Source organism: Antedon mediterranea, chromosome 1 (assembly GCF_964355755.1).
Source record: "Antedon mediterranea chromosome 1, ecAntMedi1.1, whole genome shotgun sequence".
In the NCBI taxonomy this organism is placed as follows: domain Eukaryota; kingdom Metazoa; phylum Echinodermata; class Crinoidea; order Comatulida; family Antedonidae; genus Antedon; species Antedon mediterranea.
Genome location: NC_092670.1, coordinates 36,101,605 through 36,118,225, shown reverse-complemented (window position 1 = coordinate 36,118,225; position 16,621 = coordinate 36,101,605). Strand labels below are relative to the sequence as shown.

At 34.5% G+C, this 16,621-nt stretch overlaps 1 protein-coding gene across 1 annotated transcript; it reads left to right on the top strand.

The window, feature by feature from the left end:
* Positions 1-875: 875 nt before the first annotated feature.
* On the top strand, positions 876-13,998 carry LOC140048503 (ATP-dependent RNA helicase DDX42-like). Its single transcript, XM_072093272.1, has 20 exons — positions 876-973; positions 1,691-1,852; positions 3,646-3,742; positions 4,511-4,594; positions 5,613-5,768; positions 6,450-6,554; positions 6,704-6,823; positions 7,205-7,312; positions 7,493-7,561; positions 7,891-8,019; positions 8,138-8,237; positions 8,597-8,644; positions 8,733-8,830; positions 8,982-9,156; positions 9,602-9,703; positions 9,934-10,035; positions 10,154-10,278; positions 10,382-10,636; positions 11,077-12,221; positions 12,608-13,998. The coding sequence occupies exons 2-19, from the start codon at positions 1,707-1,709 to the stop codon at positions 12,217-12,219; spliced, it is 3,162 nt and encodes a 1,053-aa protein (XP_071949373.1). The 5' UTR covers positions 876-973; positions 1,691-1,706; the 3' UTR covers positions 12,220-12,221; positions 12,608-13,998.
* Positions 13,999-16,621: the final 2,623 nt, after the last annotated feature.

Sequence of the window (16,621 nt, the reverse complement as noted above, 5' to 3'; positions counted from 1 at the left end):
AATACGCTCGAATCGTACGTAGGCCTATATAGTATTGGACATTTAGTATTTATGCCTACACTAGTAAAAAAAAAAGCAGCATTGGAAGCACCTAATTGGCTCACTTTTATTAATGATGATTACTCAAATACTGTAGTAAAAATAAATAAATATAAATACATTTTTTGTGTTTTTTTTTTTTTCGCGTGATTCGTAGTTTTCGCGTTTTTTTTTATTGATCGACGATTGAAGGCATTTTCGCGGGTTTTTTTGCGTTTTTATTTTTTCTGAAAGAAGAACTTAATTACAATGGTTAATGAAGGAATTGAACCACTTACCTTGTTTGTTGTCACAGTCTGCTGCACGACGTTTTACTCGTTGAGCCGTTGAACCCGGGTGATGGATTAATGTCTTAGAATGTTCATATTTTATGCATTTAGGCCTAACCTTTGATTTCATTTATAGTGGTTATTTGAGACCATCGTGAATAATTGAGACATTGATTGATTCTAATGAAAATAATAATAAAGATCTGAACATTAATATTATAACATTAATATAATGATATTAATTACCTACCTATAGGCCTACCTTGTATGGGTCCAAATATTATTATTAGGTAGGTAATTATTATTATTATTATTAATACAGATCTTTATTTTATTTTCATTTGTTGAATTATATCACTTTTCTACAATCCGCTAGACTGGTAATGTATGTTTTGCATTTTATGTCTTTGTCGAAAATTAATGAATATAAACCGTATTACCATGGAGTTCTAATTTTTATAGCTCCATGGTATTACTATTACAGTATATGAATTTATTTTTTTAATAGCAGAAATTTTAATTAATATAGATTAGCGCCCTCTATAATGTCTAACAAGAAAACATGGAAAACAGTACTCACGAGGGCCTAGGCCTAGCCTGTTTGTTGTGAGACGAATGCTGCTTATAAACACACAATACACCATTGTATTCAGAATATTTTAAGGGTATGTTTTCTCATTAGAATACTAAGTATAACTAGGAAACTGTCTAATTGTATAATAATGTATGAAACATGCTCTTTCATTACTAAAACTGAGTATTATTAGTGGCTACCCCCAACCCATCCACCCTTCTTGTTGTGGTGTGCCACATTCCACAAGAAGGAGGCTGCACAGCCTCGGCGGTCCGGCGGTACATGCCCGTGTTATGTGATGTTGTTGGGCCCAGACAAAACGACAAGACAAATAGGGATGGTTGAGATAATATCTCAATCTATATAAATTAACAATGACAACTAGGCCTAGGCCTACTAGACTAGAGATAAAAAAACACCCCACCAGGCAACAATTTCGACTCTACTAGCTAGTAGGCCTACTTGGCCTATATTTTGTTTTAAGAATAAGGACTAGCTAGGCCTAGGCCTACCGACTAGTAAGTTACTAGTCATGGATAAATCTAAACAGGCCTAGGCTAGGCCTAACTAGATAGTAGGCCTAGTTAGGGTAGTAGGCTTAGAGTGGTTACAGTTACATAGTATTAGTAGAGAGACTAAATAATAGGTTTGCTGAATAAAAGCAGTAGAATTATTAGTAGACCTATGTTAAATGGTGCAGCAGAATATAGGGTCTATGTATGTAGGCCTAGTATTTTTATCAATAATAAATAAGAACTGCAAATTTCCACATATTTTTGATATTTTTTCTAATATTTTAATTTTATAGAAAATAACTTGATACAATGTACCGTGGAGGGGGATCAAGTGACTACTCAAGGGAGCCTAACTTGGGGAGTAGCTACAACAATGTTGGACCACCTGGGTATGCAGGCATGGAGCAGATTGAGAAGGCTACAAAACTAGTTAAAAGACACCGGTCTGAGCAAGAGTATGTTATTAATAATAAATACAGTCAACTCTCCCAATACCGGACTCTTAACACTTTGACTGCCAAACACGAAGATCTTCGTTTTTGGAAACACAACGCTTGACTGCCAAACACGAAAATCTTCGTTTTTCGCATTTTTTTACGCAATCCGGTAGATAGGTTAATTATTGGTATATACTATAAATATGCACACTATATTCGGTCTGGACCGTGAATAATTTACTTTTTTAAAGTAACTAATCTGGTTACGAACGATTGTCAAAATGGTACCTGTCGAAATAACATACACCGCGCATCACAGTAGCGCGTACAGCGATGGTTTGGCGCATTGTGTATCGGTCGCGCGCTAGCTATGCCGCCGAAGCATTACAAAGGTTTATGTGGATTGGCATGTTTGTTTGTTATCTGAATAAAAAATAATGGATGAATTTTCAATATGAAGTCTTTAATCTTATTATTGTATGTAGGCCTATACCCTAATTGTTTTGGTGTTTCACTGTAAGTGGCCGAGTTTCACGCAACAAACTTGTTTAGAAATGGTATAAATATTATCATCAGTTTACTAGCTAGGCTACTAGTACTAGGCTATAGCCTAGGCCTGTCGTAAAACGGTTCCGGACCAACTTTAGGCCTAGTTTACTAGGCCTGGTGTCTTTACTATGTGGATTTTGGCGAAACATTGATGTAAGATTTATGATTTATGAAATGTAATACATTTTTCGATAGTGATAACTTGTTTTTATAGGCCTACCGGTGCCGTGTAAGTAACTTTTTCGTTGTTTGTTTATCTCCCCGGGCGATATTTTCATATTGTGATGTCTTGCACAAAATCGCGAATATCTCGACTTTCTTGCGCGAAACTACGAAAAACTCAAAAAGTGAGTTACTTTCATTTTACTATTCCGATTTACATATAGCGATTTGAAAATCGTTCTTGGTACCATTGTAAAGCTAAAATCTTTATGATTATTTTAGTCTAAATTACATGGAAATCAGATCACATACATAGTTTCAATCAGCTTTAATAAAAACATTGAATTGGGCTATAAACGCTGGCGGTGGCAGTTTCTAACTGGAAAAACCTCTGGCAGTCAAAGTGTTAATAACTGAAAACCTTTTCTGTCTCAAATTCATTTTTACCATTAAAAATACATTCCGAATACTTTTTGGCCAGCTTAAAGGTGTCTTGTAATGTATTGGGAGAGTTGACTGTATATAGTTTCAACTATACACTAATAATTATTTTTATAAATGATATTTTAATACTTAATTTAGAGCATGTTTGTGATTAGTTAGCAGTTTGTCTACAGTAGCCTGACAAAACATTACAACTACAAAGTATATAAAATGAAGGTTCAAATATTCTGTTATTAGTCCACCAGAAAGAGCAAAAGGTGTACAGATTATATTTTGGCTATCCGACCAGGAAAGTTGGATAGCCGAGTGGTTAGGACATTTGATTGGTCATACAGAGAGACGTGGTTTCAATTCCCGACAACTCCCAGTCTACTCAGCTGTAAATAAGTAAAGGTTGAAAATGCAAGGGAGGATAAGGCGGCGTGGAAGGGAACTGGCCACCCTACCTCATAATACCTAGGCTTAAGTAAAGTTAGTTCCTAACAGCTCATTCCCCTACATTTAGAAATAAAATACAGGACTTATATTTACTAGAGGTTTTAGCCACTATGGGCCCTGATGGTGTTATTTTATCATACTATTTGTTTCTGATAATAGCAGCTTTAAAAAGCATAATCTGTAGTTTGAGTTTTAATAACATCTTCTTTATTTTTCAGTTATTTTGAGGACAGCGATCCGGAAGAGGGAATTGGAAATGCAGGGAATGAAAGTGATGAGGATGATCCATTGGATGTGTTCATGGCCGGGATTCAGGTAAGGTCAAAGGTTAAAGACAGCAGATTTTGTTCAAATTCAAATTCAAATTCAAATATTCTTTATTCATCCTCTATCATGAAAAAATACAACAACAATATATGAGAACATAAAAAAGATGAAAAGGAAACACATAAAAACTCAAAAGAGCTTGATTAGTTGTGTCCCCCTATGTCCCTAACTAGCTTAAAAAACTAAAACATAAATAATAAAAAAGCTAAATCCTGCAACAAGTATAATTTTTAAAATTATTTGTAAAATGATAATAAATGTTCTTTAAACAATGATTTAAATATATATATTGATTTGGTACTTTGTAGTTCGTAATTCAAGTCATTCCACAATTTGGGTCCCACACATGACACAGTAAAACTAGTAGAAGTACGATTACGTTTTCTGAGTCTCATTTTGTCTTTAGATCTTGTATTATAATTATGGTAAGAACCATTTTTAATAAAGAGCGATGAAAAACGCACGTCCTGATTAGTAGTAACATTATACATGAAAAGCCCAATTTGGTACTTATTGATATCCGCAATTTTAAGAAGTTTAAATTTATAGAATTTTTGTTGGTATCATTAGTACATTCCTCTTTCAGATAATTATGGTTTACGTTTTATAATTATTTTGCATGTTTTGTTAGTACTATTTATTCCTCCTTCAGATATGGTGTACCTTTTATAATTATTTTGCATGTTTTGTTAGTACTATTTATTCCTCATTCAGATATGGTGTACCTTTTATAATTATTTCTGCTTGTTTATTTAGGCTGAAATAAAGAGTGAAACCGAGAAACCAAAAGAGAAGTCAAAGAAGGCTAAAAGACAAGATATAGAAGACTTGGATGAAATGGTAACATTTTTATGATTTGTTTGTCATTGCAAATTATCATTGCAGTAAACTCTCACAAAATCAGACTTTTCTTGAGTTCCAAAACAAAAAAAATAAAGTCAAAATACCAGAATTTACAGTATCATGCGAGAGTTAACTATATTGAGTGTATAGAAATTCAACATTTGTTTCACAGCTGTTTTTTATTATGGATAATGTGAACATAAAACAGCACCTTAAGCTATTTAAAATTTATTTCTGAAAATACCCCTTATGTTGCTGTATATTAATAATTTTCAAATTGCAAAAGTTAATCATGGTTGTTAGCCACAATAACCACAATGAATAAGATATGATTATTTATATATATAAACAGATTTATATAAAAAGATTTATATATATAATTGTATAAAAAGATTAAGAAATATTAGTCCACTCAGGCTTGTCTGATTTATATTCTCAATTTTGTCCAAGTACTCTTGACTTGCACTGATGGTGATTTTATTTTGATTCAATTTTTTCTGGCTGTTTTTCATTTTGATTTAGCTTTTTGCTTATTTTATTTGTATCTCCATTTAGATACAGCCACTGATACCCACAGCATTGTCATTTTGTATCTCCATTTAGATACAGCCACTGATAACCACAGCATTGTCATTTTGTATGTCCATTTAGATACAGCCACTGATACCCACAGCATTGTCATTTTGTATCTCCATTTAGATACAGCCACTGATAACCACAGCATTGTCATTTTGTATGTCCATTTAGATACAGCCACTGATACCCACAGCATTGTCATTTTGTATCTCCATTTAGATACAGCCACTGATACCCACAGCATTGTCATTTTGTATCTCCATTTAGATACAGCCACTGATACCCACAGCATTGTCATTTTGTATCTCCATTTAGATACAGCCACTGATACCCACAGCATTGTCATTTTTAGTAATTTGGATTTATAAAAAAAGATTAATACAGTATAAATCAACATAATATTTATACAGAGTTTTACTTGTACTTGTCGTGTAAACAGGAAGAATATATGCAATATATGATTGACAACCCTAATGCAGGACTGAATGCCCCAATGGACGATGAAGATTACGTCGAATATGACGCTGATGGCAATCCCATAATTCCTGAGAAATCTAAAATAATTGACCCGTTGCCAGATGTTGACCATTCTGAGGTAAGTTTCAACAGTTGCCAAATACAATGCAAAAGATAAAACATTGAGTTTAACACTTTATTTTACTGCTTTTAAGCTCAAAGTTTTGATATACCTATATATGGACACGATGATGTTTCACTACCATATTTGAGCATATCACCACCATATTTGGGTACATCACACCTTTTTTTGTCAAACTAGTTTGATAGTGTAGACAAAGTTTTAGGCCCAGGGGCCCCCTATTTCAAAATTCTTGATGAGTGTACCAAATTTATTATTTTGTGGGTTATCCAGAAAAAAACCCATTATTTTTTCCCAATAATTCGAACTCTAGAATTTCTTGGTAGCTTATTAATAGAAAAATGCCAATAGTCCCAGCTTCATGCATAAAAAAATTCAATGTTGAGGGGACACCTTTTGGTTGGCCATAGTGTTGCATCATACATTTCCCCTGACTTGTTTCACTGAAAATAGTTTGAATAGGTTTTCCACTGTCATGATTAGTTATTATATTATAAATTATATTATTATATAAGATCATTATAAAGTTAATTAAAAACTCTTGATGAAATAACCACACGTCATTATGTACATTATATAATGCAATTTTAAAATACAGTATATATTGAAAATGTTTGTCATTACTGTGTTTATGAGTGACGAATGAATATTTATTTTTTTTTTAATTTAATGTTTTAGATTGAGTATGATAGTTTTAATAAGAATTTCTATGAAGAACATCAAGATATTGCTAAGCTGTCGTACCATGATGTAATAGATTTGAGAAAGAAGCTAGGAATTAAGGTACAGTGTACAACCATATATACCTTCATTATCATCATATACAATAATATTAATAATATTACATATTATTTTTTACCAGGTCCAGCAGTGACAAAGTACAGAAACTACGTTGACTATAGCTCAGTACTACTGTATTTACTTTTTTATAGGTGTCCGGTGCTGACGCGGCCAAACCAGTTTCCAGCTTTGGACATTTCGGTTTTGACGAACAGTTGATGCATTACATCCGTAAATCTGAGTTCTCTTCACCAACTCCGATTCAAGCTCAGGTAAGAATTTTAATATTATCTCTTTTGTAAAAGACCGTTCGTCTGTCCACAACGACAGGGGCTGAATGGACCAGTGTACCGGGGTAAACCCTACTCTTCCGAAAGATGTACTAGTGCACACGAGCAAGATTTGTACACTGGACCACCAGTTTTAAGTCCTTATCTGTGAAGACTTCTACCACCAGAACAATTGTGCCTGGAACTTATGCCGATTATATAGCTATGGTTTGCAGCACCCACTCGGTTGTGTATTAGCCAGAGCTAGTTCTAAAAAGTGTATTATTAGTGAGACCCAGAGCCTCAAGTAAAATGTGCAGTACAGTATTACTGTTGTATAGTTTGTAGAATTGACATTCTGACATCATTTCCATATTTTAACAGGGTGTTCCGATTGCAATGGGTGGTCGTGATATCATTGGTATTGCTAAGACAGGTAGTGGTAAAACGGCAGCATTCATCTGGCCTCTGCTCATACATATTATGGATCAGGTATGGCACGCACTTTATTATATATATCCTGGTATGGAATGCATTTGATAATATATTTATTATAGACAAGGTATGGCATGCATGTTATCTATTATTAACATATATATTAAATCCTTTTCCACTTCCAATTGTTGTACTTTCCATGGTTATATAACATGAATTTTTCTCTTTAAAATGTAGAAAGAGCTCCAGCCAGGAGACGGTCCCATAGGTTTGATTTGTGCGCCAACACGAGAGCTCTCTCAACAGGTATAAAATGTTTTGTCACCTTTAATTTTATCGAAGATTTAATATTAATTTTTTATAAAAGCATACTCTAACCAAGGCAATCTAACAACAGGACACTGAGCTCGCCTTGCCAAGATATGACCTTTGATCTTATGTGTGGCTGCGACGAATACCAACAGTACTGTACTATGTACACATTCTCTGCGACGTGCAGTGCCTGTTAAGAGGCATGAAACAGATCGTGTCGCAGCCACAGATAAACCCTTTGATCTCCGGAGCTTACCATCCTCCTGTTAGATTTCCTTGCTCAATAATTAAAATATTTTTCATAAATATATCTTCAACTACAGATTTATATAGAATGTAAAAAGTTTGGAAAAGCATACAATATGAAAGTCGTCTGTGCTTATGGTGGAGGAAATATGTGGGAACAAACTAAAGCATGTCAAGAAGGAGCAGAAATCATAGTGTGTACACCGGTAAGGAACGCTTTTGATTTTTCCATCCCTTCATCAAATCATATTTTTATTTCAGCTTTCCAGAACTACAATATATAGTTGAGTTGAGTGATTTAATTTAATTCTGTTCTTTTTACAGGGTCGTATGATTGACCTTATAAAGAAGAAAGCCACCAATTTTCAGCGTGTTACATTTCTTGTGTTTGATGAAGCTGATAGAATGTTTGACATGGGTTTTGGTAATTATTAATTATTATTATTATTATTATTAATATCTTCATAATTAGTATTATTAGTTATATTATTATTTGAAAAGATGCCAAGTATATTACTTTATTTGCTTTATGCTGATTTTTTATTAAATAAACCAACAGATCATGCTTTTTGATTTAACAACAAAAAAAGATACATTGAGATGATGTCACAAAAACTTGAGTTATCTGTATGGTTACTATGGGTCAAAAAATTCACTTGCTCTGCTAGTATTTCACTCAGTTCGCTTAATTTTTTATATAATTTCTTTACTTAGTCACCCAAAGCATTGGAAACTTATCATTTTTATTAATTTGTATTTTTTATATTGTTTCCTTTTCTACAGAGCCACAAGTTCGATCCATTGCAAATCATGTGAGACCTGATAGGCAAAGTGAGTCATTGTCATTGTTCATAAGAATAGTTAATAAGTTAAATCATCATTGGCAGTTGAATAATCCATTTTATTATTTTTTACCCAGCACTGTTATTTAGTGCAACATTTAGGAAAAGAATTGAGAGACTGGCTCGAGATATTCTGACAGACCCTGTGCGCGTTGTACAAGGTGATGTCGGTGAGGTAAGATTCCTATTTCTAGTTGTTTAGTGGAGTTTTATTACATTCCTTACTGGGTCAGGATTGTGTTGCTTTAGTCACACTATCTACCTCTAATAAACAAAGTATGTATACAGACATAAACATGTAAACGGTACAATTGAAATGTTTTCAGGCAAATCAAGATGTAGAACAAATTGTGAAGCTTCTCCAAGAAGATTATCAGAAATGGAAATGGCTGACATCAAGACTGGTGAGCTTCATGACAGTTGGCAGTGTCTTAATCTTTGTCACAAAAAAAGTCAATGCAGAAGAATTGGCGACAAATCTAGGAAAGCAGGATTTTATTGGTAAATTATGTGATATTGTATACATCTGAATGTCTTTTATATCTGTTTTCCAGTTTAACTTGACATAACTAACCTGTTTAATTTGGCTGACCTAGTTAACTGGGCTAACCTGGTTAACTTTACTGTCATGTTTAGCTTGCCTGACCTGATTAACTGGGCTAACCTGGTTATCTTTACTGATCTGTTTAACTTGTCTGACCTGTTTAACTTACCTGACCTGGTTAACTTAGTGACCGGGTTAATCAAGTGACAAGTTTATAAAGGGTTGGAATGTTTCATCCTCATTGTTGTACTGAAGCGTGGATTCAGAAATAACATTCTTGCTGTTTTAGATTCTATTTGTGTATTCCAAGAATGGAAATGAATTTACGTTGGAATTAGTTTTGTTATTTGTTGTGTTTAAAAATAAAGATTGAATTTTAATACATATTGTCTTTCATTTCAGTTGGCTTACTACATGGTGATATGGATCAAAGTAGTAGAAACAAAGTGATTACAGGTTTCAAACGTAAAGAGTTTGGAGTAATGGTGGCTACTGATGTTGCTGGTAAGGACAACTGGTAGTTGACAGAGATACCATAATAATAATAATAATCAAAACAAATCCTGTGCTGTTCTTTGCCTGTTTCCTTGACACATCATCACTCTTCACCAAGGTGCTTAAATGGGTACCTAAACATACACATCCATTTAGGTTCTGATGATACTGGTTGGTTTCTGCCTCATTTTTCTTTACCCAGGAATATAAATAGGTAACAGCCTAAATTATCCTTACAGCCCGTGGTTTGGATATACCATCCATCAAGACCGTTATAAACTATGATGTTGCTAGAGACATTGATACACATACTCACCGGATAGGTCGTACTGGCCGAGCAGGTAATGCCATTTTATTTTATTCTAGCATGAACTAAAAATTATTATTTTTATTAATATTATAATTATATCTTTACAAGAAAAATTTCTGAGGTATGTTTTCTTCTGTTTGTAATTTTAGGTGAAAAGGGCACAGCGTATACTCTGATGACCAATAAGGATGTGTACTTTGCAGGTGATCTTGTACGTAACTTAGAGGGCGCTAATCAGGAAGTACCCTCTGAAGTGATGGATCTAGCAATGCAGGTAGTATAGTGACCATATTCAATCTATGTTTTAGTGTTTTTAAGCTAAATTAAATTTTCCCTTTTTTACTAAAAAAAAAACCTTATTTCTACATAAATTACAGAACAATCGTTTCCGAAAATCACGATTTAAAGGTGGACGTGGAAAACGTCTCAATCAAGGTGGTGGCGGATTGGGTTATCGTGAGCGTCCCGGTCTTGGTAGTTCAGATGACAAAGAAGAGACAAAAGATGAACCAGAAGAGGTAGCATCGGCTGTGAAAACGAAAGCCACAGGACCACTTGGTGAGAGGTACGGTTGCTCCAACACAGAGGGACTTTACTCCAGTCGACTAGCTGCTATGAAGACATCTTTCTCAGTATGTATTGTAATTTCACATTCATCCGACATGATAGAGTATGTTAAATAGCCTCTTTAAACTGATTAAATTTGTGATATATTTTTGTATTTTATTCAATATATTCTTGTAGAAATGTATATAAATGTATATTTACATTATGAGATTTTTACTTGCTTAATATGCCTGGTCTGTTTAACTTGACTGACCTATTTAACTTGGCTTAACTGTTCAACTTGTCTGACCTGTAACTGGGCTGACCTGTTTAACTGGGCTGACCTGTTTAACTTTGCTGAACTGTTCAACTTGGCTGACCTGTTCAACTGGGCTAACCTGTTTAACTTGGCTGACCTGTTTAACTGGGCTGACCTGTTTAACTAGGCTAACCTGTTTAACTTGGCTGACCTGTTTAACTTAGCTGACCTGTTTAACTTGGCTAACCTTAAATAATTGTTTTACAGGCTCAATTCAAGTCTCAGTTCCAAGCAGCTAGTACTGGCACCAATACTCTTTGGACTAGCAAAAAGGGCACGGTTATTCCGCCTAAAATAGAACCTATCCTACTAAAACAAAATATAGCAACCATGCCTCCTCCCAGCTTTATACCACCTTCTAAAATTGGTGGATTTATTAGTAGTGTTAGAAACGAAACCTCAAGATCAGACAGTGATAGATATGATAGACGTGATAGAGATCGCAGAAGGGGTCGTGATGACGATCGATACGATGACCGACAAGAACGAAGACGTGGACAAGAAGATCGATATGACCACAGACGTGATGATGATTACAGGAGGGAAGATCGTAGCAGGCACGATAGGGGACGTGAACGTGGTGATCGAGATCGTAGTGATCGAGATCGCGGCGACCGTGATCGCGGCGACCGTGATCGCGGTGATCGTGATAGAAGAGATAATGACAGAGGAAGTAGCAACAGTAGATCATACAGCTATGATAATGATAAAAAACATGATGAAAGAAACAGCAGCAGAAGGAGTGATAATGGTAGAAGGCACAGCTCTGAAAACGAAAGCTCTATATCACCACCAGTATCGCCAACAGTACAGATGACATCACCAGTATTACCAACATCATCAACGACATCGCCGATCATAACTCCAAGCACCACTACTCCTGACATGGCACATGTGATGTATCCTATTCTCGGTATGAACCAGTTTGCAAGTCAAATGGTTGGGAAAACATCAAGATGGGATAGCACAGAAACGTCAACCAGTTCCCCAGGAAATGATGTCGGCAGTATGTTTGTGCCATCTGAAACTAGTATGCTGCCACCATCTGGAACAAGTATGCTGCCACCATCTGGAACCAGTATGCTGCCACCATCTGGAACCAGTATGCTGCCACCACTTCCACCATCTGGAACCAGTATGCTGCCACCACTTCCACCATCTGGAACCAGTATGCTGCCACCATCTGGAACCAGTATGCTGCCACCACTTCCACCATCTGGAACCAGTATGCTGCCACCACTTCCACCATCTGGAACAAGTATGCTACCACCATCTAGCAGTAGTATGCTTCCACCAACAGGAGTTCCTCCCCCTGTGAAGAAAGTTCGAAAGAGTCGTTGGGACACTTGAATGTAAGCAATATTATTTTTCGTTATGATTGTTCTAGAGTTCTGTATACACTAAAAACAAGGCCATATACATAGCTGCAGTCGCGTACTCAAGTTAGTGTTTACCAACTGACCGACACAGTGAGCTGTAGAGTCGCGTTGCACAAAATGTGATGTGCCCATATATGGACATGATGTCATCACTACCATATTTGGGCATATCACTACGATATTTGGGCACATCACACTTTTGTTGTAGACAGAGCTTAACACTACAACTAACACCTATTCAGACTGTTAGCTTTTTTGGTACTGAAAGTGTCAGCTTAGTAGATGTTCTACGTCATTCGTAAATATTTGATAAAAGCAGAATAAATTATATAATACACGATTTACCTTTCTGCACTTAGGATCACAGGACTGTGTGAGGATAATGAAAAGAACAGGCACTTCCTTCAGCCCTGGACAGAAGCTTGTATACAGGTATTGCCAATTATGCCTGTAGTAGTAACAGTCTCCCTGTGAATTCAAGCGTGAAGGTGCAAGTATGAACTAGAACAAACCGGATTAATCTCACTCTTACCGGTTTAAACCAAATCTAAAATAATTTATTGTGATTATGAAAATCAAAATGGAACTATAGCTTGTAAGATTCTTGATGTATATAAATGTATTAATTGGCATACAAACTGTATTTATATATTCACTTCAATATAATGTACAGTAGATCACAACTTTCTCTGTTTTTATCAATTGCACTAATTTGATATAGGATGTAATCCATAAACTTAAACAGGAAACGATATTTCTTTTTGTACACAAGTTGGGGTCCCCTCATGAAACATCACAAAATAAACATGAATATTCATTAGTCATTTCCATAAGTTGTGACGTAAGAATTGAGCTAACTATAATTCGCTAATGCAAACGCATATTTTCGAGCCGTCTGTGTAGTCGTGTGGATTAGACAATGGACAAACTTCTTTTTACTTTATAGTGTGAGAGATTATTTAGAGGGTTAGGTTTAGTTATTTTTAGGAAGTAGTTGCGGTATCTTTCGCATAAGACGTCCCCAACTTATGTACGAAAAAAAAATCGCCTCTGGGTATAAAGTTTTGATCTGATGTTTTCATTACAAAAAAATTCCTGTAGCAAAAAAAAATTGAAAGGCTTTATTCAATCAATGCTTTTGCAAACAATAGAAATGTTAAACCTGGGACTATTTTACCCTTTAAACATTAAAATAATACAGAAGGCATGGTATTTTAAAATATTTTTTCTTTATTTTATTAATTTTATTTTCATTACTATGAATGTTTAGGATTCTGTGGAAATGTTTTAGTTAATTAACTGATACAATATAGAGATAAACATCTTTCAATTTAACGTTCATCTTTTATATTATAAATGGTTAATTTTATGTAACCTTAAAGATGTAAACATGAAAAATGAAGATTAATAAAATCTTTGAATAGGGTATTTTGTAGTTTTAACAAAGTTATCACTTCTGTAAAAGAAAAACCGAAAATCAATTATAAAATGACAGAAACTCATTGGCTGGCAGCCAATTTGACTATTCTTTGCTTTAAGTTGCAGTTTTTTCAAGTAAATAATGTTGGTCCAATTTTTGGTCAAAGATTCTAAATATGTTATGAAAACAAACAATACTATATAACATTATGCATGTTTTACATTAAGAAATGCATTTACTCACTCGATCACTTATTGACACTAACATACCGGATTACTTTTTGTTGTTGAGGATATATTCTTTATCAATAAAGTTTCATTTTTAAAATTAGTGATAATTTTTATAAAGTTGAATACAATGCTTGATGTTATGTTTATTATTTCTATATTGGATGGTATGACTTAACTTCTATAGTAATCGGATTTTGTCGATATTTTATATTAACATGCGCAGAACCCATTAGTCGCCTCTACGCATGTATAGTACAGGGATTTTTCAAAAAATGAAAAATTTTCGATCTTTTTATTTTTCGATAAAACTGGTTACTATCGCACAATTGACATGCGCAGAACCCATTATTCGTCTCTGCGCATTTTTATTATGCAATAGTAACCATTTTTATCGAAAATAAAAGGTTCGAAAATCGGCAATTTTTCGAACATTTCCCTGTCGACTCTGCGCATGTTTATTATGCTTTAGTAACCATTTATGTCAAAACTGGTTACTATAGCACAATTGAAATGCGCAGAACCCATTATTCGCCTCTGCGCATGTTTATTATGCTATAATAACCATTTATGTCAAAACTGGTTACTGTAGCACAATTGACATGCGCAGAACCCATTAGTTGACTCTGCGCATGTTTATTATGCAATAGTAACCATTTACGTCAAAAAATAAAAGGGTCGAAAATCGGCCATTTTTCGAAAATGTCCCTGTACTATAGTACAGGAATTTTTCAAAAAATGGCAAATTTTCGAAATTTTTTTTTTTTTATAAAACTGGTTACTATAGCACAATTGACATGCGCAGAACCCATTATTCGCCTCTGCGCATGTTTATTATGCTATGGTAACCATTTATTTCAAAACTGGTTACTATAGCACAATTGACATGCGCAGAACCCATTATTCGCCTCTACGCATGTTTATTATGCAATAGTAACCATTTATGTCAAAAAATAAAAGGGTCGAAAATTGGCCATTTTTCAAAAATTTCCCTCTACTATAGTACGGGGATTTTTTCCAAAAAATTGCCAATTGTCGACCTTTTTATTTTTCGATAAAACAGGTTACTATAGCACAATTGACATGCGCAGAACCCATTAGTCGCCTCTGCGCATGTATATTATGCTATGGTAACCATTTATTTCAAAACTGGTTACTATAGCACAATTGACATGCGCAGAACCCATTATTCGCCTCTACGCATGTTTATTATGCAATAGTAATCATTTATGTCAAAAAATAAAAGGGTCGAAAATTGGCCATTTTTCAAAAATTTCCCTCTACTATAGTACAGGGATTTTTTCCAAAAAATTGCCAATTTTCGACCTTTTTATTTTTCGATAAAACTGGTTACTATAGCACAATTAACATGCACAGAACCCATTATCGACTCTGCGCATGTTTATTATGCTATAGTAACCATTTATGTCAAAACTGGTTACTGTCGCACAATTGACATGTGCAGAACCCATTATTCGTCTCTGCGCATGTTTATTATGCTATGGTAACCATTTATTTCAAAACTGGTTACTATAGCACAATTGACATGCGCAGAACCCATTATTCGCCTCTACGCATGTTTATTATGCAATAGTAACCATTTATGTCAAAAAATAAAAGGGTCGAAAATTGGCCATTTTTCAAAAATTTCCCTCTACTATAGTACGGGGATTTTTTCCAAAAAATTGCCAATTGTCGACCTTTTTATTTTTCGATAAAAATGGTTACTATAGCACAATTGACATGCGCAGAACCCATTAGTCGCCTCTGCGCATGTTTATTATGCTATAGTAACCATTTATGTCAAAACTGGTTACTGTCGCACAATTGACATGTGCAGAACCCATTATTCGTCTCTGCGCATGTTTATTATGCAATAGTAACCATTTATGTCAAAAATAAAAGGGTCGAAAATCGGCAATTTTTTTTGAAAATTTTCAAATTTTCGACCTTTTTATTTTTCGATAAAACAGGTTACTATAGCACAATTGACATGCGCAGAACCCATTATTCGCCTCTACGCATGTTTATTATGCAATAGTAACCATTTATGTCAACAAATAAAAGGGTCGAAAATTGGCCATTTTTCAAAAATTTCCCTCTACTATAGTACAGGGATTTTTTCCAAAAAATTGCCAATTTTCGACCTTTTTATTTTTCGATAAAAATGGTTACTATAGCACAATTGACATGCGCAGAACCCATTAGTCGCCTCTGCGCATGTTTATTATGCTATAGTAACCATTTATGTCAAAACTGGTTACTATAGCACAATTGACATGCGCAGAACCCATTATTCGTCTCTGCGCATGTGGTTACTATAGCAACAATTGACATGCGCAGAACCCATGATTCGCCTCTGAGCATGTTTATTATGCTAATCAAAATAATATTATCTACACATGTGAAGAGCTAAAACAAGAATACTTTGCTTTATGCAGTTGAGTCGTTCTTTCATGACGGGGCAGTATAGTACAGGGATTTTTTTCCAAAATGGCAAAATTTCGACGCTTTTATTTTTCGACAAAACTTGTTACTTTGGCTCTATAAGATGATACAAAGCAATATATAGCCATATTATCGCATAATAATTGAATTTTAAAAAGGTTATATTTTGGGCATTTTTGGAAAAAATAGCAAATTTTTTACCTTTTTATTTTTTACTAGTTACTATGGCTTTATAAAATGATGATAACACAATATATGCCCATATATGGCAATATTAT